General features: G+C 34.0%; 1 protein-coding gene across 3 annotated transcripts in view; it reads right to left on the bottom strand.

Moving 5' to 3' along the window:
• LOC125651497 (macrophage mannose receptor 1-like) overlaps positions 1-22,687 on the bottom strand; it is a 66,857-nt gene extending 44,170 nt beyond the window's left edge. For 2 of the 3 annotated variants that reach the window (XR_008803459.1, XM_056166948.1), the window contains exons 1-9: positions 22,454-22,630; positions 21,110-21,293; positions 20,637-20,743; positions 13,242-13,472; positions 12,957-13,103; positions 10,252-10,371; positions 10,058-10,154; positions 9,575-9,701; positions 196-266 (exon numbers count right to left, since the gene is read on the bottom strand). Coding sequence is in view for 2 of the 3 variants with exons in the window: in XM_056166948.1 (XP_056022923.1) it covers positions 196-266; positions 9,575-9,701; positions 10,058-10,154; positions 10,252-10,371; positions 12,957-13,103; positions 13,242-13,472; positions 20,637-20,743; positions 21,110-21,293; positions 22,454-22,541 (1,172 nt within the window). In the remaining variant the exon portion in view is untranslated. Of the gene's footprint in view, positions 1-195; positions 267-9,574; positions 9,702-10,057; positions 10,155-10,251; positions 10,372-12,956; positions 13,104-13,241; positions 13,473-20,636; positions 20,744-21,109; positions 21,294-22,453 lie in introns of all 3 variants that reach the window. The other variant, XM_048880117.2, reaches the window with a different exon arrangement.
• Positions 22,688-26,455: the final 3,768 nt, after the last annotated feature.

The raw sequence follows: 26,455 nt of genomic DNA, 5'->3' as shown, positions 1-26,455 counted from the left end.
AACAATATCGTTGATGATCAAATTAAATTAATGTTTAACCTTATCAATTTCCACGTATTTTTTTTTTCGTTTTCTGACGTGTTATATTTTGTTTGTCAATATTGAAACGTAAATGTAATAGATGCAGTGTGCGTTATCCATTCACTAACCATACATGAAATGGTTTTCATTTATGCATTATTGAAATATACAGACCTGACGGATGCCCCAAAAGTCCAGTAAAACTTTGGCAAATTCACACTCTTGTATTGGCTGTCAACCCACACCTACATTGTATTTCTAACAATGAATTTACCGCAGCAATGTTACATAATCAGGACTCGAAATGCATTTACGTTATTAAGTATCAATTTTTAACCATTCAAGATAACAAATTATCAAGTAGATGTATCTTAGAAAAAAAATCTACGTAAAAGAGAAAGGCTAAGAACTGTTCATTTTATGATAAAACGAACTGACCGAGAGCGGTACGCCCGAGATATTTTCTTCCTCTCAAACATTGGACAGCTTGAGGGAATGTTATAGGAAAATGCGTCCTACATATATTGATAAAGATGTAAAGGCAGAAAAAAACCCAAATTTGAACACTTTTGTATTGCTTATAGGAGTTATAAGACTGATCACTGTTCGTTATCCTCACCTCTGCAGACACAATCGACCTATTGACAGGTTTTATTTGCAAATAAGATCATTATAACGATCCAAAAAATTTGGGAAATATTGACGTTAAGCGAGAATGATGAAATCAATGCAGCACAAACTTTTTTTTTTTTTTTTTCACATATATCAGTCTTTAATTCCAAAATACATTACTATTTCGGGGTAAAGTCTCCGCAGAGACCCCCTTATAATCTTTACCTAGGGTGCCAGGGGCCCCTTGGATTAGATGTATATAGGCATACATATACATATATATAAATTTATCATATAAATTTCTACATATAGAAAACACAAACATATATGCATACATACAAACACACACACATATAATATACTGTTATATAACAAAATTTATTAACATGTTATGGCAAAAAAGGTTCTTATTTTTACGGAAAAACCAACAACACAACAATATAATTATGTACATAAAGAACCTGAAACTGCCATATGCGGGGTTAACAATTCAAAAGTTCATATCACAACCCCCATGGCAGCACTATAGGAGGACAGGACCCCTCCTCATAGTGGGAACTTTTTGCAAAATACCAGTATATAAAAGGTTTATTACAAAATTTTATTTGATATAGAAATATAGTTGTTTGTAATCAATTCAAATTGTTCAAAATAAACTCACATTGTAACATAGTTAAAAATGTGCATAGACAGATATTTGTCAGGTTTCATATTATAAAAAGTCATACCTGCAAAGGTGTATAAATTACAATTTGTCTTTAATTGCTTTCATAACTTTAGCATATTTTTTATCCTGAATTTTTGTGTACACTTCTGTATAAAAATTCAATTTACTTTTTATGTGGTTACATATTTCTTGAGGTTTTTCGTCTTTGTTATCTAATCTACAATACATTTTATACTTGTATATTTTACAGGCAATAAGAGATATTATGCTATTCAAAAAGAGTGTCTTTTCATTGTTTTCATAGTAAAATCCTATCACAATTGTTTTCCACGATATATCAAATTTTAAAATTTGTTTAACAATGTCCCATATATGAGAAACATTTTTACATTTTAAGATAAGATGTTCATTGTTTTCTTTAGCATCTCTGCAAAAGACACAAAAATCATTTTCTACTATCTTCCATTTATTCAGCAATTCTCTGTTACACAATAGATTATTTAATAATTTATAATTAAATTCTGATATACTTCTGTCTCTTATGGATAAGATTTTTTGTTCATAAATAGATTTCCAAGCCGTTTTTGTTATTTCAAAAACCTTTCCGTAATATGTTTGGTGTAATGGAGGTATAAATTTTTCATGACAAAGAATTTCGTAAATCAACTTTGAATTGATATCACACACTTTAACATGTCCTTTACATAATAAATCGTATGATGTACTCCCATGAAAAATGTTTTCGTATCGTATATTTGAATATTCATAACTTTTGAAGGTTTTTGTTATAACTGTTTTTATAATCATATATTCACACATCCAGTTTTTTTTTACATATAAGTTTGTCATCAAACCATTCCAAAGGTTTTATGCCATTTTCATTTACAATATCATTCAAAAATTTAAAACCGCTCCTCAGCCAATTATGAAAAAATATTGGCTTGTTTTTGTACATAAAATTTTTATTACACCACAACGGTTCTTTCAATAATGCATTCAGATAAAATTGTTTTTTATTTTTTTTACATTCGTTGAAAAATACAAGCATTTCCTTGTAGAATAGAGGAAAATGTTCCATTATTTGATAATCATTTGATTTCGTAATATTTGTTTTACATAGATATTCAAAATCAAAGTCTCTTTCTTTGCACAAACTATCTACAAAAAAGAATAGAGAGTTTCTCTCGCTTGAAATCCTGTTTATCCAAGATACTTTTATGGATTTTAATTTCAAAGATACATCGACAATTCCAATGCCTCCCTTTAGGACATTTCCAATCTGTGTATTTCTTTTAATTCTATCTCTTTTGTTCCATATATAGTTATATAACAAACTTTGAAATTTCTTAATTACTTCTTCATTTGGAAAGCTCAGAACTGATCCAACATATATAATCTTTGATATTGCTAGGCTATTGATGACACAAACTTTACCAAAAATGGTTAGTTTTCTTTTTTTCCATGATTCAAACAGTTTTTCTAAGTCATCTACAATTTTTGTCCAATTGTTTTTATAACATATTTCTTTGTTGTGTCCTATATAAATTCCAAGAGTTTTTATGCTATCATTGTTTACGTTAACATTTCTAATTTGTTTATAATGATATTTGTGAGGACCCGTTAATATACATTCTGTTTTTGACATATTTAAATACATACCCGAAACATTGCTGAATTTTGCTATGACTTTTAAAGAATGTTCTAGAGAGGTTTCATCTTTAAGAGGAAGAGTACAATCATCTGCATGTTGTATAATCTTAATACTGTTAGTCATTCCTGGTTTTTGAAATCCATTAATATTTGAATTCGATCTAATATTTACCGCTAATATTTCTATAACAAAAAGAAATAATATTGCAGAGATGGGACATCCTTGTCTTATACCTCTCTGCATATTGCATGTTTTGGACATCCATCCATTATTTTTTATTTTAAATATAGGTTTATTGTATAGTATGTTGACCCATTTGAGAAAGTTTTCGCCAAAGTTAAATTTTTTAAGAACTTTCGTCATGAAGTTCCATTCCACAGAGTCGAACGCTTTTTGGAAATCAAGAAATAACATTATTGATTCTATATCATTTTCTTCACAATATTCAAAAATATCAATAATTAACCTTGCATTCAGAGCTATATTTCTCCCTTTTATATAAGCTGATTGATTAACATGTATTGCTTTATCCAACACTTTTTGTAGTCTATTAGCTAAAAGAAAAGCTATTATTTTATAATCAGTATTTGTAAGACTAATAGGCCTATAATTGTTAAGACTCTGCGGGTCTCCTTTTTTAAATAAGAGAGTAATTAAAGATAGTCTTTGTGAATATGTCATTGTATACTTTTGGAAGATCTCTTGAAGAGTGCAATAATAATGTTGTTTTATGTTTTCCCAGAAAGTTTGATAGAATTCACACGGTAATCCATCAGATCCGGGTGATTTATTTTTTTTCATAATGAATACTGTTTCTGTACATTCTGATAGTGAGGGAAGGGTGTCTAATTCATTTTTTTCTTCATCATTTAGACTATATTCTAATTGTATATTACTTAAATATTCATTCACTTTATTATCATTTTCATTATTTGATGTATACAATTTTTCATAAAAATTGCATGTAGAATCTAATATTTCATCTTCATCAAAAACTGTACCTTTTTCATTTTTTAATGATTTTATCACATTTGATATTTGTCGTCTCTTTTCTAAATTTAAAAAATAAGAGGTATTTCTTTCTCCCTCTTCAATCCATTTTGCCCTTGATCTTACCTGTGCACCTTTTGCCTTTTTGTTTATTAATTCTGTCAATTCATTTTCTAATTTTCTTTTTCTATTCATATCTATTTTTTCATATGGCAAGTCTTCTATCTTACTTATTTCTCCTTGAATAGAATTTATTTTGTTTTTGTAAGATTTAGATATATTTTTCGATAAATTTATACATTTTGTTTTTATATTCCTTTTCAAATTTTCCCATGAATCTAGTGCATTTTCTTTATCGAAATTATAGTTTTTCAGGAATGTATTCATTTCGTTCATGAAGGTTTCATTTTCAATTAAAGATGTGTTAAATTTCCAGTATCCTGGACCTCTAAGGTTTTCATTTACAATCAAAGAAAAAATTAAACACTTATGATCAGACATCCTAGTACCGTTTGAGTGTGAACCAGGAATGTTTTGAAGCCTTATATTTTCACATTGAAAACAAAAGGTATCGGATAGTAAAATATAATCTATTCTACTTGTTGGGATATTTACTCCGTTACACCATGAATATCCTTTTTTTCCGCTTTTCATAGTTTTCCACATGTCGTGTAAATCGAGCTTGTTCAGTAGTTGTTTTAAAATTATAACACTTTTATCTGATTCATTTTCTGTTGAGCAATTAAGGTCACCACATATCAATAGATTATCAAAATTTGCTGTATATTTACTAATCCATTCTTTAGCCCGTTTAAAAAAATCACATCTATAATTGATATCGTTTGGAGCATATAAATTAACTAATGTAATAATTTTTTCATCATATGCTATGTTAACCATGAGTTTCCTGCCTTCATTAGATTTATGTATATTTAGTATTTTGAAATTCAAATCTTTATTAAATAATATTGAAACTCCTCTACTGAAAATTGAATCGGAAAAGCAATGTATTGATATACCTTTCCACCTTGCATCATAATTTAGTACATTTTTTTCAATATAGTGGGTTTCTTGCATAAATATTACATCAAAACAGCTATCATTAATCCAGGTATAAAATTTTATACGTTTTTCTGCAGTATTTAAACCCCTGCAGTTCACTGAAATAATATTTAACTTGTTCATGCGTATGACTGACTAGCGGTTTTTTTTTGTTTTTTGTTTTTTTTTGTTTTTTTTGGTTTGGTAGACTTAACTCTGTTTTTTGCCCTGCTTGTTTCTTGTTGATCTAGAGGAATTGTTGGTAGCTGAATTTTCGTCCGTACGCTGCAATTTGGCTGCCATGCCGTCGAGGATACGTCCAAGCTTATTTTCACCTGGCCAATGTTGCATTAGAGTATGAGATGTTCCGGTCACGTTCAGCCCGCTACCCCAATAAGTATCCCACGTCGATTCCACCAGAATATCGGATTTTCTGATTTTTTTTAAAGCACTTCTGAATTGTGAACAATGCTGTAGTTTAGATTCCAGTATTTCCCGCATAACGGAGTCTTTAGATGTAATCCAAGCATCAGATTCCAGGACCTGACCTCCTACACGTTTGGCATCTAAGGCGGTTTCAGCTTTACTTACGGCTTCTGCACGGTTAAGATCACCAGAACGTAAGGATTTGATGTGTTGGAAAGCATGTTCGGCTGAAGGATATGTTTGCCCAAAAACCTTTAACTCAGTAGGGAAGAAATTTGAAAGAGGGTTATCTTTTCCAGAGAAGCATACTATGTCCTCCTGGTGAGTGACATATGATCTGCATTTATCCGATCCCGGAAAGTGACTTGGTAGCTTGCATATTCTACAACTCTGCTCGAATTCGCAAGCATTTTTGTAATGGTCATCTGCCCAGCAGTTTGTGCACTGCTTCTTTCGTTCCCGTAGGGGTAGGCCTTTGTGAGATATGGTACAGCGTAAACCTGCACATGACGCAGAGCGTGGAAGGAATTTTCCATTCTCTAGAGGCGACATATACACAAAACGATTTCCATTTAATATTTCAGTCATTCTGTGGGTTTTAGGATGTCTGATTTTTTCATATTTGATATCACTTGTTAATTCTACTCCTAGACCTAAGCCTTTGAGCATCTTTTTAATACATGAATCTTCAACCGATAGAGGTATACCTTTAATTAGGACTCGAACAACTTTCTCATCAGGAGAGTCTGTACCCGCAGAGAATGGGTTCGTGTCATAAACCTGGATTGATCTGCTTCCAAGTGAGAATCCTTCAGTAACTAATTTCGATCTACTCTCCGCAGACTTTATGTAGATCCTCCACAGATCTCTATCTCTTTGTACACATATCACATCCGAGACTGTTGCGCTCGCGGCTTCTGCAATGTCAAAGTCGGTGAAATATTTACTTTTTGTTGTTTGAATGTCTCTGTTCCGCATATAAACTGGCTTAAGAGTTTGTGTCCACTCCATAATTTCGTTATCTTAGACACTATGAGACTCTGAAACGCCGTTCGAAAAACACAGGCACCGTGAGTAGATTGTGAACACCTATTCACGCTCAGCACAGGTGTAAATTCACAAAAACAGTCCAAAAACAAGATCACCTTGAGAAATTGTGTCAAGAGTCAAGAAATATATACACTATCTATCCAAACTCCAAACTCTGAGAAAATCGCATTAATTTCTCGAATTAAAGAGTGAAAATGACGGTCAAATTGACGGAGCAAAAAAAGTACGTCCGTACCTTAGCTCATCACGTGACTTCAATGCAGCACAAACTTATTTTTCAGTAGCCTGCCTCGATTTAAAAGTTCATCATCAATATGACATATTCTTGACTATCGAATCATATGCACGTATTTATGGAATGTTGCAAAATAAATATGAAAGGTTGACGATGGAGAATCTTACATAAAATCATTGATATTTCATTTGAGACAGTAAGGGTGTCAAGCTATCATCGAAGAAAATTGAAGATAACAATGTGATCAATCTCATAAATCATGCAAAGAACAAAATATTAAAAGTTGGGCAAACACGGACCACTGGATATACCAGAGGTGGGATAAGGTATCTAGGAGGCGTAAGCATCCCCTGTCGAGTGGTCACACTCGGCATGTGCCCTATACCTTGATCAGGTAAACGGAGTTATCCGTAGTTAAAATTAGTGTACCAAGAACGGCCTAGTAATCGCTATGAAACAAGTCAGCCAAGTCAAAACAAAATCAGATTTTCAATCATAAAATCGTATTACACTGTAGATCAAATAAATATCAACTACTGAACGTAAGTAAGACTAATCATGAAAATGTATATACACTGTAAATGTAATGAGAAAGAATCAAATCAACAGAAAGAAACACATTTCTTCTGCTTCTGGTAAGAATTTAATTGGTATGAACTCAGACAGTGTGACATTAAATTCACAAGACGGGTGTGACTGATCAAAAGGGAATTTTACGCCTCCTTAGAGACCTGATCAAATTATCTGTGTCCAGGTCACTGTTTGCCGCCTAATCTTAATCTTATATTCTTTAAATGCTGTTCGTTATCTTCACTATGTCATGATCGATAGAATTTATGTTGCGTATAATTATAGAATATAAAATGTGTGGATATCGTATTTTCACAATGGAAGCGAATGGAGAATATAATATGAATTTTTGGGAACCTTTACTCAGTTTCAGTAAAGCATTTATTGTAGTTGATTATACCTGATAATGTCAATTCTCTTTGCCATCATTGTCATTTTGTATCGAAACAAAATCTTTCTTTTTAAAGAGTCTACATACATTCTTATTAGAATGGACAGGTATATATAGTTTTGTGAAAGTCATCAGGACATTAACAAAAACAATGTCCAACAAATACGGCAGATGTGTTACAACAAGGACTTATACCAACAGAGATCCAATATAGTTGTGCTTTTGTAATGTTTTCATTATTGAGAAGAAGGTAATGTGTTACTTAAACATGCTATTTTCAAGATAATTTAACCATCAATAAAATTGCGATATTTTTCACAATTCAGAGGTACATACGACATATTAGTGTACGTTTCACAAAGGTTGCTTGGTTGTATATTGTATAACGTCCCTCTTGAGAATATTTTACTCATATGGATGCAAAACTTATACCTATGCTCGACGCTTACGGTCTGTGAGCAGGATATTCACTAGATATAAATATTTCCGTTTTCCATTTTTGTTGAAGAAGTCGATGAATTTAAAAAGTCTAGTCTTGAATTTATCGTGAGGAATGGTCGTGTAAAGTGTTGAAAGGTCATAGGTTTTGATGTTGTTGATCTGAGAAAAGTTTTGCATTTTCAAGTTAGCTAAGAGTTCTTTCGAATAGTTTTAGACTCCACATTTCATTTACACCACTTCTGGCATATGTAGTCGTATGTCCTAATTCTTGAAAAAGTAAGTAAATTAAAATGTCTTTGATTAGCCTAAAGTTAGATTATTGAACTAAACCTTCAGTTGTTATTAGATTTGATTTCGTTTTAGGGGTATTCTAAATTAAATTAAAGCAAGCCTTTTTTCATATAGCATCTTGATTTTTTTCTGCCTTTGTCCGACAAAATTTGATTTTGAATACCATGTACAAACATAACCAATTAACGAGTCTCCTCAATCATTTTAGTAAAGAATTGTGTTAAAGACGTATGGTATCAATTTACGATTTGAAACAAAATTAAATGATAAAACTCGTACATTACTTTCTGTTCAAATTATCTATCTACATACAAAGTCAAATTACTTCATTAAAAATCCTGAAAATGTATGTGTATTCGTAGTACATAACACAGATTGACGGTTGATTGATTCGAGAATGTTTTACACATATATAGACGTCATCATCTGTCGTGAAGCATCACAAAATTTGACCTATAACTGACGCAAAGTATAAGAACTGGTATATTGTCACCATTGCACCATGTAAAGCCTTCTTTATTATACAGTGATCTCCATACATCACTTAATTCAAAACTATTAATAAACTGTTTGAGTGTATATAAACTCTTATCTGCACTATTTCCATTGTCTAACTCACAATTAAAACCCCCCTCCTATGACAAAATTTTCTTTGTTAATTGTATATTGATTACACCATGTTGAAATTCTTTTTAAAAAAGCATTTCTTTCTTTTATCTGATTTGGTGCATAAATATTAACAAAAGTGAAAACATTTTCTTCAAATTTTAGATTAACAAGAAGTCTCCTACTATCATTCGATCTATGTACATTTAAAATTTCAACAGGTAATTGTTTTCTAAACAGTATTGATACTCCTCTGCTATATTGAGAATCTGAAAAACTATGAATACTTTTTCCATGCCATCTTGAGTTGTAAATATGTTCATTTTTTTCTATGAAATGTGTCTCTTGAATAAAGATTATATCAGCGTTTATATCATTTAACCATGTAAATTTTGTGTTTTTAATCGTCAGAACGCCTATTGTTGTACCACGGAACCTCGGTTTTCAAGGTCTCATCTGAAAGACAGTCACTTCTGATACTGGGCGTTTGAAAAGGTTTCAAACGTTTTAGGTTTAACACATAAATTGGAGAAAAACCGGCCCCAAAGATTAATGATTACGTGACTAATTTTGTAGTCTTACCCCCTGGTGCGATGTTATTCCTGTCCACAAATCTGCTTGCACAATAGATGATATATTGGTCAGTGCTTGTTGAATATTTGCTTTCATAACGACTGGTAGTTCAGCATCCATAAATCTGCACATGTTTCTGTAAACAATTTGTAAACATGTGATCAGCACTATACTTGACTTTCAAACAATAAAGAACGCTGATATTTCATTATATACCGTATTGATTATATCTAAACGTACATTGCAATTTAGAGTAATGCCATCTTTATAATTCACGATATATAATAATGTAATTAGAATACAAGAGTGCCACCTGACTATACGAAAGATGTGTATGGGTTAACAGTGATTTTTCTCAACATTACATGGACACCACAACATTTGCTGTTATTACAATCATCCAAACATGTCTGTTTCAATACTAGTTTCACATCTTTAAAATCGGGCAGACCTTAATTAAATACATCTTGAAATCGCATAGGAAATACTTACACAGCATCTTCCCAGGACAGCTTTGTGTCAAAAACTTTATAACATTGATTGCCATAATGATTCCAATAATTTTGGGAGTCACAGAGATCAGTTTTCACTGCAAGTACACAGAAGAAGGAGTAGTATGACAAACACACATTACCGTAATGTTAATTAGGTCTTTGAATTGGAGAGAGAAGGAATAGAACATTTACGGCTTATTCCACAGGTGGGTCCAATATATCCCGAGGGACATCGACAAGTGAAACTGGTCTTACTTTCAATACACGTCCCTCCGTTTTTACAAGGTGAGATGTTACACGCCGACCATGGAACTAATAGTCAAAATATAATGATAAACAGTAAGTCGTTAAATAAAACAAAAATAGTAAAGGATATTGATGAACAGATGAAACACCTACTGTATACAGTTTTAATTTAATCTTTCCACATCCCTTTGTTTTCATGGTTCCTGGTTGTTGCAGTGTTCCATGTACGTTAGGATTCAGGTCAGGTTAATTTCAGTTATTTTATTTCATTGAATTATAAAACAATATTTACAATCCAACACGAAACGGCAAAATATGTTGTGGGTCATTTGACAGCAACTTTGACAACACAATGCCAATCCGACCGATTTCGTTAAAGAAAACATCCGAGGGCATTCCATGGATGTTAAAATTTATTGACCGACAATCAAGGACAATTCTTGGAAAATCATATCTAAACGAAATGTGAATATAAGCATTGATATGTTTATTTTTGGCGTCAATTGAGCTGATTAAAGTTAATTAGAAAGCAACTTCCTTCATTCCGAATTGTGTTATACAGAGTACCTGCTTTAGTAATAATAATTGAAAAACAAGTCGACTGGCGAAGGTTTTGGACTAGAGAACATACATATCATTACTTAGCTGTGAACCTACGCCTAAGTCCCTCAAACGTTTTGTGGAAGATGAGCATGCCATCCATCCACACATTTGATAGGCTCTCCATTACTGATCTTGTGTGTGAGATAAGCATTGCGGTAGATCACTGGTGAGACAGTACCTACCTATAGGTTTGTATATTATTTGTTATATCTGATAGTTTTGTATATTATTTGTTATATCTGATAGTTTTGTATATTATTTGTTATATCTGGTAGTTTTGTATACTGCCTGTTGCATCTGGAAATATCACTCTAAAATTTAATCAACTCATGTCAGTGAGCATTCATTTGTGAAATCTATAGATTAGTTATGTAATCTTGTTCATAAATAAAGACCATCCATATAATATCGCGTAGTATTAAGTAATACACCATTTTCACGTGAATCTCAATTTGCTATTTTCGATGCAAATGAGTCAATGGAAGAGTATTCATTTGTGAAATCTATATAGTTATGTAATCTTGTTCATAAATAAACACACCTATACCCGCACACATAATCAGGTCAGGAAACTTAATTGGTGAAGGAAATAAAGCTGTACAATATACCTGTAGTTTTAGTATATCTTACTCCTCCATTGACTCATTTGCATCGAAAATAGCAAATTGAGATTCACGTGAAAATGGTGTATTACTTAATACTACGGGATATTATATGGATGGTCTTTCTTGCAATTGTTCGCGTGCATTAATTAATGGATGTAGACGAGATATAGAGTAAAACTTTTAATTCATGGCTGATCTACATTCCACTAAATACTGACATGCAATAGCTGATATGTATCTTGATTGATGAGATTTAAAAGTTCAGAGGTACCTTTCGGAACACATAATACCTATGATTTTAATATTAAGACTCAAATATATGTATATGTGGTACATGTAGTGTGTGCGTGTAAATTAAAATTTCATCCTAATTTACATAAAGAATATAACAGAAAATGATAAATGTAGCCATTCAGAGTAAATACAATAATGTTACTTTTCAAATTTCTGAACTGAAAAGAAAACACCATGAAAAACCACCTGACCCCAACTTTCAACCAACCAAAAACTCCAAAATTAATCGTCCACAAACAACAACAAACTAAGACAATCTATGGAAATCAATACTTGACATAAATAGCCATTGTGGATTTAAGTTAAATTATGGAATGAAATTACTGTAATAATTTCAAAGACATGTGTAAACTTATGAAAAGGAGTTGATAACGAACAGTTATCAATCGCATAACTCCTAAAAGGAATAAAAATAGAAAGTTGGGCAAACATGAGCCGCTGAATGGATTGATTGTATCTTGCTTGACGTCTCTCGCGAGAAATTTTCATTCGTATGGAGACGTCACCAAGACTGGTGAAGGGCTTCAAATTTAGGCCTATGCTCGGCGCTTACGGCCATTGAGCGGTGAGGTTTCTTTAGCGTGTCACACGTACTGTGACACGGGACATCCGTTATTAAGGTCATCTCCGAGGACCCGTAACATTCACACCTGAGGCAAAGCATTTGGCGATGGAACTGTCACTACCTGTTTTAACGACTAAGGTTTGTCGCGGCCGAGATTCGAACCCCGGCCTTCTGCATGCGGGGCAAACGCTAGATATACCAGAGGTGGAATCAAGTACCCCGGATGAGTAAGCATGCACTGTCGACTAGTCAAAGGCGTCGTGAGTCCTATATCTTGATCAGGTAAATGGAGTAATCCGTAGTCATAATCAATGTAATCAAGAACGGTCTAAGTTAAAGTTTAAATGCATGTATACAGTTTACACAGATACTACTACAGATGCATGTAGCATCACTCTTGTGCGAATATCTTATATGTGATAAATTGAAGACATTGGTAATCGGCTACCAGACGATACTGGGTCATCACCTTTAATACCCGTATATTTCACAAAATCTACTTTCTAAGTTTTATCCCGTAATCGGGTACTAGATGACTATGTAACCAATGTTTATGCAGGTGAAAATCTTTCAACGATACCCACCTCTTTCCTTGCAGGTTTTCCCTGTCCATCCTGGTCGACATGTGCAGTTATACGTTTGAAGTTTTTTGCTATTATCGTTCAGTTCAATACTATTACATGTGCCACCATTTTGACACGGCATGGAGGAGCACAAGTCAAATTCATCAGCTATGAGATAAACAAATTGTTTATGATTACTTTAAATACACAGAAAGCTATTCAACGATTATTCGATGAAAGCATTGCAGAGGGAAATTATGAGAAAAATGGGTATAAATCCATATGTTATGAAAACAGGATATTCACTGCATTTCTTTAGTCCACAACTTTCCCAACGCTTGTATGTATCCATTGTGTAGCACCATGGACCCACTGATTCGTCATCCGGGTTACGACAGTAGTTTTTCTCAGTGTATAACCAGCCAAACCTATGTCTGTGAGGAGTCTGTGTCCCCCAAGGCTGACACACTCTTCCCGATATCGTTATATTCACTTTGCCGATGTACCAGCGCCCCAGCGTATTCCTGTAGCAATCAGCTGTATGGAAGAACATAAATTGAAACAGAAACTACTTCCACATAATGGAAGTATATTTACAAAGCATTTCAGATTATGTCCTATAAATGCTTCATTTACAAGGAATAATGCTCTTGAAGCTGAACATTGATATTAAATGCAATTATCATGGATTGTTGTTTCATTTCATATAACAGAAATATGTGATTATGGTAAATACATTTTGTATATAATTTTTATGTAACGTGTATGTTTAATTTTGTCTTGATTTCGGGTACGGGATTTGGCTCCTTTTAGGATGCTGCATATATGCATGTTTTCTTATCATTGCAGTCTAGGGTGGATATTTCCGATCATGTAACCCTAGATGTTGAAATGTTTTGTTTTACGGCCCCATGTTTAGCATAGTCATGCTTGACCAATCAGAGCATGTCGTTAGAACGCTTTACATAATGAAATATCAAAATAGAGCTGTCTCAAACAAGATGGGTTTTACTAATAAATCAGGCCGCCACACTGGCATATATAATATGCCACATATAGCACTAAAGTGACCAACGAGACGAACAACGAAATTGTCAAATTTTCGAGACGACCTGGCCCTTCTTCAGGTCAAACAAGAAGAATTACATACTATGGCCAATATTAACAGAGAATAATAACAAAACAATAAAAACTACAAAAAACTACACCTAGCACTTCAACTACACTAAATCTACAAAGTTATTTACACCGTAGAACACATGGTTTTGGGTTTTATGCTAGCTAATCAATGTTAAATGCGGAGCGAATAAGGACAAAGATCTGATCCACACTTATTCAAAAACATCTACATGAGAAACAAAAACTTTCCTGTGGCCTTCGACATTTTGGTATATCTACGACGTTTTATCTATTAACGATACTCATTTCCATTCATAGGTCGATTTGATACACCACGATTTTCCATATCCGCTTCACATTTCGATAATTCATTGAGCATAGATGTTAACGACAAACTAACTCAATTAAAAGACACCACGATTTTCCATATCCGCTTCATATTTCGATAATTCATTGAGCATAGATGTTAACGACAAACTAACAAAACAACTTTATGACAATCAAGATGAATATAGCTTCTTCGTTATCGACTTCCTATATTTGTGTGGCAATGTATTACGGGATTGAATGCTGTATGGCGAGTTTCAAACCAATCGTTCTTTACACACTGGTTTTGACTACGGATTACTTCGTTTACCTGAACAAAATATAAAGATCATAGCGGGTGTGACCGGTTAACAGGGAGTATTTACGGATGTGCTGAAACCATCTTTCGTATGTCCAAGGGTCCATGTTTGCCTTCCTCTTAATTTTGTGCTCTTAATAGGATTATTTTTAAATTGATCATTGTTCTTTATCTTCACTTGATCAGTAAGGTGACCCCTAAATGTGATAAAAAATTAGACAATTGAATTCAGGTATATTGTAATAATAGGTGCAGATTGAATTGTGTTACAGAATGCAAATTTATTCTCTTTTCAATTTTTAAAAATAAAGGAATAACTTTGGTGTTGTAAAATTTTTCGTCCATGTGTATACTGAGTAAATCAGTTTCAGACGACAATTTGACTCTTTTTTATTGATTATCCTAGTATGATGAAAAGAAATTCTATTTTTTCTAATCGATGAAGAATAGAATACTTTATTTCTATTTCAACACTATTCTTCAGAACAGAAGGGTGAGGAAGGAACAGTGATCAATTTCATAAATCCTCTAACGAATACAAAATTCAGAATAGAACAAACACGGACACGTTGGATATTCTAGAGGTGGGCTCATGTTCCCTGGTTAAGTAGTTCCTTTAACCAGTCACACTCACCATAGATCCTCTATCTTGATCAGGTAAATGAAGTAATCCGCAATGAAAATCAGTATGAAAGAATGGCAGAGTAATTGGTTTTTAACATGTCAATCAGCTTTCGGCCTAATGACAAATCGTATTTGCAAAATAAAATTATTATAACAACCAAAGAATTTGCGAAATGGACTTTAAACCAGATACTTGAACTCTGTAACACCAACATTTTTTCTCGATAGCCAGCCTCCGTTTAAAAATCCTAAGCAGAACATGATCTCGCGTATTGAATAAATTAAGACACATAATTAACTTCAAAAGCTTCAGCTGTTAAAGTCTATGCGCAATAAAACACCCAAATGTGAAGCAGAATGTGGAAAAGTCTTTGATGTCTTTTATTTCAACATATTGGGATATATTAAATTGACGCATGAATGTAAATGAACATTGTTAAAAGATAAAACGTAGTCGATGTCTCTAACTGTCGAGTTGAAGTTCACAAGATATTTCTTCCTCTGCTGTAGACGTTTTAACATAAATTCTGCCTCATGAGAATAGAAAAATAGGTTACCTGCTAAAGTAGCTAAATGTATCGCCATAGGAAAATAAATGTCTTATTTTTGTGAAATAAATCTTCGAAATGTGGATGGAAAACGCTCTTAAATGCAGGATTGTCAGTAATGACTTTTAATCTAACAATGTAGTATAAGGTGAAAGGTGAAGATAATGAACAGTAATCAATCTTACAACTCCTTTAAGGAATACCAAATAGGCAGTAGGGCCTACATGGACTCGTGAAAACAGCGGAGGTGGGATAAGGTGCCTAGGAGCTAGGAGTAAGCGTCCCCTGCCGATCGGTCACACCCGCCAAGGGCCCAATGTCTTGATCAGGCAAACTGAGTAATCTGTAGTCATATTCAGTGTGTCAAGAACGGTCTAACAATCGGTATGAAACACGTCATACAGCATTGCACGTGAGAAGAAAAAAAATTCTTGCTGTGGCCTTCAACTCGACATTTAGATATATCAACGACGTTTTATCTGTTAACAATAATCATTTCCGTTCATATGGTACATGCAAGGTGATAACAAACAGTGATCAATCTTAGAACTCCTATAAGCAATACAAAATAGATAGTTGGGCAAACACGGACCCCTGGTCACACCAGAGGTGGGATCAGGTGCCTAGGAGAAGTAAGCATCCACTGTATATCCCAGCGTACTTGAAATGAAAGGCAGCACAAAGTCTAGCACATCTGCTTCGTACTTAGAATATAGATGTTAACGGCAAACTAACAACTCAAGATTATGACAATAATAATAATTATAATTCTTATTTCAGCTTCTCCATCGCAACTTCCCATATTTAAGTAGCAATATTCCATTATCACCTGCATATGGTGTTTATATCTCTCAACTGGTCCGATACACAAGAGCTTGTTCTGCGTATAGTCAGTTTTGAAATCGAGGAAAGCTACTGAAAAACAAGTTGATGGTACAGGGGTTTCAACAGTCTCAATTGAAGTCAGCATTTCGCAAATTCTATGGTCTTTATAACTATCTAGTTTGTCAATACAACCTATGACTGGGTCAAATGCTGTCTGACGTGTTTCATACCTATTGTTAGGTCGTTCTTGGCACACTGATTTTGACTACGGATAACTCTGTTTACGTGATCAGGATATAGGGCTCACGGCGGGTGTGACCGGTCGACAGGGGCTGCTTACTCCTCCTAGGCACTTGATCCAACCTCTGGTGTGTCCAGGGATCCGTGTTTACCCAACTATCTATTTTGTATTGCTTACAGGAGTTATGAGATTGATCACTGTTCGTTATCTTCACCTTTCATAGCGCATTATATGACTATAATTAACCACTCTAAAGCGCTGCACACAATACAAATGATAGAGCATGTTATAAAAGTAGTAAACGGAAATTACGATAGTGTTAAGACAGATAATATTAAAACTATGTTAGCAAAACATCAATAATGTGAAGTAAAATTACTAAAATTTAAAACACGGTGTGCATTAAGAAAGTTTCACGTCGTACAATCAAATGATATAAAATACAATAGTTGAAATCAGTATAAAAATATACACTTGAAAAAATCAAGTCAAAACTGATGGCAATGAAACCAGAAATATTTAACCCCCATGCTACTAATAATATGCAAGTATAAAAAGATGTGGTTTTAAATGTTTTTAAAAGTGTTCAAATTCTGACAAAAAGGATGTCTTAAGTTTCTCCATCGTCAACAATATTTATGTAGCACTATTCCATTATCAACTATGTATGGTGTTTATGTGTCTCAACCGATTCGATACGCAATGGCTTGCTCTGCGTATGATCAATTTTTAAATCGAGACATACTATTGACAAACAAGTTAATGTTACATGGGTTGTGATAGTCTCAATTAAAGTAAGCATTTCGCAAATTCTATGGTCATCATAACGATCTAGTTTGCCACTACAATCTGTCATTGGGTCAAATGCTGTCTGACGTGTTTCATAGCAAGTGTTAAACCGTTCTCTACACACTAATTCTGACTGCAGATTACTCCGTTTACCTGATCAAGAGAAAAGGCCCACGGCGGGAGTGACCAGTGGACAGGGTATTCATACTCCTCCTACGCACCTGATGCCACATCTGCTACATTGTACATGTTTGTCCAGGGGACCATGTTTGCCCAACTCTCAACTTTGTATTCCTTATAGGAGTTATGATATTCGCTGTTCATTATCGGCAGTTTTGAGTGCACTGATTTATTTACATCTAAACTATGAATTTTAAGCATTGCTTTGTCTACGATGTAGGACTCCTTGTTTTTCGGGATGACTAAGATCAAAACCACTTATGATATTGCTTTCTGTTTGTCTTGTAAAATGTTTTTTAAAAAACCATCTCAGAATGTCAATGCAATCAAATGCATCAGATTGTTTAGTAAGTAGTATGGAAGAGTACTACAAAGGACAGTTAAAAGAACTAGCAAGATTGGAGAAAAGTAAAACGCAAGAGTGAAAATCCTATTTCAGTATCTTTAATGATATCCAATAAACTGAGAAATTTAGAATTCATTGTTAGGAATTTATTTACAAGTAATTCATTTACATATTTAAAATTTTTCGAGCGCTGAAAGTATTAAGATGAATTTGCAATATAGAGACCATGTTTAAGAATGTCACGCATAGATGCTCTTTCTGTTTTCTTATCTTCATATATTAATAATGATTTACCTTTTACTCTACAAAAATTCAACTTCACCATGTATGGACATTTAATTTGCCTTTTTGTAATTAAAGGATGTGGATTATATTTCAAATGTACCCACTGGTGCTACCTTTGTATTTAACAAAAAGTGATTGATTGATTGATTGAATACTGTTTAACGTCCCTCTCGAGAATATTTCACTCATATGGAGACGTCACCACTGCCGGTGAAGGGCTGCAAAATTTAGGCCTATGCTCGGCGCTTATGGCCATTGAGCAGGGAGAGATCTTTATCGTGCCATACCTGCTGTGACACGGGACCTCAGTTTTTGCGGTCTCATCCGAAAGACCGCCCCATTTAGTCGCCTCTTACGACAAACAAGGGGGTACTGAGAACCTATTCTAACTCGGATCCCCACGGGACAGTGATCAATCTCATAAGTCCTACAAGTATACCGGCCATACTCGCTTTAAGCTCTATATTCTGATCAGGTAAATGGAGTAATTCGTAGTCAAAATCACTTTATCAGGTACGACATAACAATCGGTATGAAACACGTCAGACAGCATTCAACCTTACGACGGGCATTAATTGCAAAGAAGATAATTATAACGGCCATAGAATTGCAAAATGCTGATTTCAAACGAGACTGTCGAAACCCCTGTTGCATTAACTTATTTGTCAATAGCTTGCCTTGATTTAAAAATTGATAATAGATAGGAATCAGAGAGTCAGCACATTCTACAGTATCAGTCAACGAAACAAGAAAAGAAATGAGATTTAAAAAAAAAGGCTGCAAAAAGTTTGAATAGTTTAGAAATATTGCAGACATCTAAACTTCTTGTTTGTCAACATGTAGCAAATGCCACATTTCCTGATGGCTCACAGCTGGTGTGACCAGTTACGGTGATATTTACTGCTCATGGAAGACAGATCCCACTTCCGGTGTTTCCAGAGGTCTGTGTTTCACTTCCTCTCATTTTTGTTTTCTTTATAGGAAGTATGAGATTGATAACTGGTTTTGTTCATCTTCACTCTCTCGATTTCAAGTGCTTTTGATGTGCAACAAAATACTCCATTCATTGAATCTCTATAAGTTACGTCACTAGTGAAATGTTTGTAAATATGGCTACTTATTATATGAAAGGTGAAGATAACGAACAGTGATCAATCTCATAACTCCTATAAGCAATACAAAATAGAGAGTTGTTCAAACACAGACCCCTGGATATACCAAAGATGGGATCAGGTGCCTAGGAGGAGTAAGTATCCCCTGTAGACCAGTCACACCTGCCGTTAGCCCTATATCTTGAGCAATTAAACGGAGTTATCTGTAGTCGAAATCAGTGTGCCAAGAACAGCCATGAAACAAGTCCGACAGCATTTGACCCAATGATAGCTTGTATAGCAAACTAGATTGTTATAACGACCACAGAATTGATATACTCTCCAGGGAGAGTAATTTGGAAACTACAACTATTCACAATAGTGTCGTTTGACGTATGATGAAATTTACACCACTTGCTGCATCCCTTTGCAAGAAAATGCAAATATTAATCATATTTGTTGTGTAAAATACTCAGTTACTTCCTATGATATCTATCGACACCAAAGACTATTTTTACCAAGGTGTTTTGTTTTTGTGTGTCAACATGTGACACTGCCACGGTGGTCTAGAGATAGAGCGTTCGCCCCCGCATGGGGAAGGTCGGGGTTCGAACCCCGGCCGCGACAGATCTAAATCGTAAAACCAGGTAGTGACAGATCCATCGCCGAACCCTCGGTATCAAACGTGAATTTTACGTATCCTCTGATATTACCTTAAAAAGGGGTGACCCTCATTGCTAATGACCATAAGCGCCGAACATTGGCCTAAATTTGAATCCCTTTACCGATACTGGCAACGTCTCCATATGAGTGAAAAATGATCGTGAGAGACGTTAAAGAAGATACAATTGATCAACATGTGACAACTGTCCACTTTCATTTCGGTAGCTATATTTCTACATGTCATTCGAAACAATTATGATGTGTATCATAAATACATTTTCTTTACCTCTACAAGGTCAGTTCCATAGACATAATATATTCATCATTTGAGCGCTCTACTAAACTCCGTCATACACTGGGCATACCTGTCTTAACCATGAGGAATCCTTTCGTTTGAATGTTTTCTTTACCATCGTTGCCTTGACAAGTGTACCAACCGACGTCTTGCAAATTCAAGTTTTGGATGGATAATCTGCAGATAAAACCATGTGAAAACTATGAATGCGTAGCATTCATTTTGTACATAATTAATTGTCATAAGAAAAAAACCTCAATTAGTTTAAGTGTTGGAAAACCAAAATGTGGTATGGGGAATAACTATTAATTGTTTGTGTAAAAGTATTAAGAAAAATATTTTAAACTCCTCTGTAAGGTATGTGATTCGAACTCACGACTTATAGATTGTTAGCTTTACGCCTTCCAGGTAATTTATCTCAAAAGGATAAAGATTATTAAATGTAACGTATTTCTGCATTTAGTTTTACTTCAATGGCGAACTCTTCTTTGCAAAATAATGACGTAATGCCACTGCTTTTTACGAACAGGTTGTAATACTTACTTTCCACCCTTCTGATTGGGCAATATGGTAGTTCGACCATCATCCATTGAAATTTCCTGATCGTTTTTAAACCATTTATAGTCAGTTAAATTGTCTCCAAGTACATCGCAGTTGAATTCGGCGGACGCCCCTTCCGTTTTGGTGATATTTTTCATTGTGATGTTGATGGAGGTTATCCTTTGACCTACAATGCGTTTTTCAATGCTTATATTTTCAAATTTAGGAATGATGCAATATGTGGTGCAGGTTGAAAGGCTGTTCATGTCGGCATTGGTGCAAAGCCAACAACATGAATTGAATATAATTGTGCTACTTCATAATTCACCTTGATATGTGTCTATCACCTCTCGAAAACATTTTGTTATATCTTATTTGATACAATGTCAGATGGGAATACATACTGAACTCTTAAATTATACACGTATCAATCTATGTAAATGTTTGATACTTTTAGTTAGTCAGTAGTTTCAACGTATGTTTTTTTTTTGCGTTTTCACGGGTTTCTGTCCTCTTTCTATTATAATGATTGAATGCAGAGTGTTCAACTGTACAGGCAATTATCTCATTTCGAAAGAGGGCTTTTAGGATCCGGAAACGTAGATCTTAAAAACTAGGTTAGATGCTTGTCAAAGCCCATTAACGGAGAGAATATAATCTTATGAGGGCAACCTTTTCTGTTATCACTTAGATGTTTTAATTGAAATATTATATATGAATCAGTGTATCTATTGAACAATAGAAAACAAAAAGGAAAAAAAAGTGTTCAATCGAAATGACAAGTTAGGATAAGGGTCCCAGGTGACCCCTATTTTCGCTTGAATTTCAAATTAGACTTAAAACCGTTTAAACTAATAAAAACAGTGTCTAAAGCCACACGATTGTCACATATAAGGGTTTCAGAAAAGAATGGCATGTTTTTAAATTTTACATGTAGTTTGCGTTGGAAAATATGGAGCACGTGTTTGCCTATGTAGAATTTTTATAACAAGTTTCAGATGATAGAGTTGTACAACATTTTTAAGTATGAGATATAGTGGGTGTTCTATATTTCTGAAGCATTTTTGGCTTCAAATTTGACAATTTTTGGCCCAAATGAGGAATTTTCATTAACTTTCTGACCTTCCTGCTAACTTGAAACTAATACTACTGTTGAGATAGATATGACCTTGGCCACTACATAATGATCTACATTGTGTCCATATTAACCTCTAAAATTGGATTTCGGTAAATCATATAAAGTTTACTGCACATGTCACATATGACAATGTTAAAACAAGTATATCTCAGTTGCAAGGTTCAATCAATTTCATCCATGATATGCCTTTTAAAAAAAAAATAACTTACCATTTATATGTGTTAAGAAAATTATCCAGAGGACAGAAATAAGGAGCATTTCCATGGTTATGTGTTCACTTTTCTTCTTAAGGTTCATTGTAATCCGTTTTTGGCTACGCCTATGTATTGCAAAATATCTAATTTTACTATCCTACGCAACATACAGCTTATTATTCCTCGCAAATCTTTCTCGGTTAATATAGGCACTTGGTATAAGCGACACTACTTACAATTTGATGCATTGAAGTACCTCTGAGAAAACTTTTATTTATAGGGGAATATTAAGACATAGGTGAAACTATTTTGACAAATTTATTATTTTGGATTTAATGTGTCTATTAATCTTTCATGGTTCTTAATGCAAGGAAACGGGGATCTTCTAAACTAAACGAGGTTCGCGTATATTTTACATGAACTTGAAATAAGCTGGTGTAAGAGAAATATCTTTTTATGACGTATTATCCCATAAAAACACGCAAATAGCATTAATTACCATGCGTTATTGCCTACATATTAATCAATACAGTTTATCATATAAATATTGTATGTAAATAAAATATTTTCCTTGGATGAAAATAAAATTCTTGAAATTTATTTTCGTAATGAGTTGATTGTCTCTAAAAGAACGTACCTTTCAACTCTGTCAAAGATACTATCATGTAAAGAGCATATATAGTAAAAGTTCATGCCGATGACTACACATATCTGTTTGTTTCTCTCTTATGCTCCTCTTTTAATCTAATGATTTAAATTAGAACTACAAATTACTGATAATAACTTCTATTGTAAATAAATCTTAAGTTTTACAAGATCTTTTTATTTTTATAATTTTTTTTTTATTCTAGGACGACAATCAATAAGGGCAATTCATGTTAACGATGTTTCAAGGAATTTGGTAGATATAAGTATTTCTCTGAAAACTTTCAGTTGTTGGAAAGTTCAAGAGCAGGGCAATGAACTTTTGCGATAACTATTACGTTCTGATTAAAGTGTGCAAAGTTTCTTTTAATTTTATGATTTTCGATATTCCAAGAAATTAAAAAAAATATCCATATCCCGATCGATCCCCAATTTGTAATATCACCAAAATGAGATATGTGAAACCTGACACATTGTACATAAATCTTTGGTCGAATGGTTCATTATATTTTGATTTGACCTTGAAAACGGAGGCCCTTTGTTCCGGTGGTCGCTAGCACGATAAAATAAAACCTCGCTGCTACGACCTTGCACTTCCTATACGAGTCTTATTCTACACTTCACCTACAACTGGTGACGTCACTATGGGAGTAAGATTTATCGAATGGGGCTTAGTGTGACAAACAAACAATAATAATATGCACTAAATCACGTCATGCGATAACGTTATACGGACGCCGATATCGAATTTACACTAAATCAGTAAAGCAGAATGACGAGCGATGGGATTTTACATGAAATTCTACTAGTACTAAAAGACGCAGCTGCTGCGCACATTACTTGCACGACCTTGTTTGATCACGAGTAAAACATTCAAGTATGTATATCTTGGCGAATACGATTATTAGTCAGATGTATCTCGTAAGGGTAAACCAAGTTATTTAGAGTAGGTTTGTGATCTTTATATAAGTCGGGGGCCAATTTCCGCATAATTTTGGAGACAACTATTCAACAATAAGTAGATGCACTCAGAAACATATCAATTAATTCAGGACTTGGAATTTGTAAACATTTTTCATGGGATGGATGCATTTCTCATGTTCCTTCTGTTTATATAGTCAAATATCCAGCTAAAGCATTATCTTTGCTATGTCACATGTCAATAAGGCTGAGAACAGATCAATGCAGGGGTGGCAAAATATGACATTTGGTTTAGGTTAAAAAGGGGGTGTTAGATACGTCACTCAGTAGGTCATCAGTTGATGTAGAATACGTCACTCAGTAGGTCATCAGTTGATGTTAGATACGTCACTCAGTAGGTCATCAGTTGATGTAGAATTATGGCTTGTGTATGTAGAATAATCATGTACTAACGCCAGTGAGTGTTTATTACTTAGTCATCAAACTAGTCTGAAGTCGCAAACTTTCTCGAAATGATACAGTATTTTCAAGAGGTTTACAATAAGTTAAACTGTGCGCCAGTGTATTATTGGCAGATGAGTGGGCATCATCCGATTAAAACGTGTTTAAAAGCTGGTGGAATATTCTTTACAAGGAAAACAAAGAGAAAAAAATAATAAAAGAAATAAATAAACCAAACAAATCCCAAAACGTTGGGGGGGGGGGGGGGGGGGCGGATTTGAACATTCATCAGCTCCTTTACCATTCCAATATAATTCAATGCTCTATCAAATTTTAAAAACGGGGTAAGGCAACCTATAGATCAAACGTTTGCTCGTAAAAATAACCAAATTAGCATATAATGATAATAGAAAATGTACGTTGTAAGGGAAAATGAGATAAGGGGCAGCCACCCCCCCTCTCTCTCTTTGTTACTAGCTGCAGGACTGTAGCTCTCCGGAAAAAAAATTCCTTAATCGGCACTAAATTACAATCAGAAATACTATAACATCCTCTTTATATTCCTTAGAATGACGCAATTACTTGCAAACCGCAACATGTTGTGCTCCTCCTGTATTCAGGGGAAAATAACTCGCGCTGCACCGTTAAAAATGTATCCCATTACCTTGACATTGTTGAATAGAATGATCAGTGTCATACCACATCTAACTTACCTGTAGCTGTTTTATTTCATTCTGCATTTGTCCTTGGATTCTTCGCATTCTTGAGAATCAGTGACGTGATAAAGCTAATAAATCATAATGTCCAAATGATAATGGCATATCTGTATTAAGGAGGTATAATACATCGTCATAATGACTGACTTCCTTTTAAAACAAGGATGCAAATATAAATATCAACAATATTTATCTATTCCTTTTCGATTTAAATACCTAGCTGAGTAGCTCAGCAGGTTAGCACGCCGACTACTGAAATGTATATCGCAGGTTCGAGTCCAACAGGAGTTTTAAGATATTTCTTTCAGATTACTTTATACTAAAACTGCATTTTTGACTAAATAAAGTGAATTTGAAAGTTTTCAATTTTGAAATAGTGTTGTACATATCCTCCACTTTTCATTCACACCAAATTTCTCGGGTGTATCATTCATCATTAATCAAAAATTCAAAACCCGATCAGTTGGACTGTGTTTTCAGTTTGGGTACCCAAAACCTTAAAGTCACTAATGTTATTCATAATCTTAAAACAGCTTTCGATGTTACATGTAGGCAGCGAAGTTCAAAAGAAGGCATATTTCTCTCATTGCTGTCCAGAATATTAATACAGTTTGAATTCTACAGCATGTCCTATAAATCATTGTCATTTCTTACATTCAGACTTTAAATTTTAAACAGATACATTTCGTATAGGATGGGCTACGTCTTATTTGTACTTGAAGAGATATCTGAAAGAGGAAAAAGAATTACACGGAGACCAACAGCCTACAAATCTTATATTCGCCCGTTGAATTCTAAGTATATGAAATACAGTGTATAATTATGTCTCTTACATTACTCATACATCAAATATTGTTAATAAAATTCTATTTGGATCATTGTATGACCTCTTATCAAAATGTAGGACTCATTGAGGGTGTGACTGGTCAACAGGGGATGCTTACTTCTTCTAGACACCGAATCCCACGTCTGATGTGACCTTTGGTCCGTGTTTGTCCCGCTTTTGATTTTTATTCTTTATGGGGTATGTGAGATTGATCACTGTTCATGATCTTAACTTTTTCATCTATTGGACTAAGTACACATTTGTTATGAAGCTGTTTTGCTGATTGTAACAATTAATGTACATATTTTCCGATCATAGTTCCATAGTTGTTAAGGTCTTTATCACGTTCAATAGTTAAATATCTCAATGTGTTTCCATAGTATCTGAATTGTTCACCGAGTATTCTTTTACATTTAAATCCAATGTATTTAGTTTGGGCGTGTCATTTGTCGGTTTCGGACGCGTTTA

This window comes from Ostrea edulis, chromosome 5 (assembly GCF_947568905.1).
Source record: "Ostrea edulis chromosome 5, xbOstEdul1.1, whole genome shotgun sequence".
NCBI classification, from domain to species: domain Eukaryota; kingdom Metazoa; phylum Mollusca; class Bivalvia; order Ostreida; family Ostreidae; genus Ostrea; species Ostrea edulis.
The sequence above is the reverse complement of the archived record's forward strand: the minus strand, read 5'-3'. Positions and strand labels throughout refer to the sequence as shown.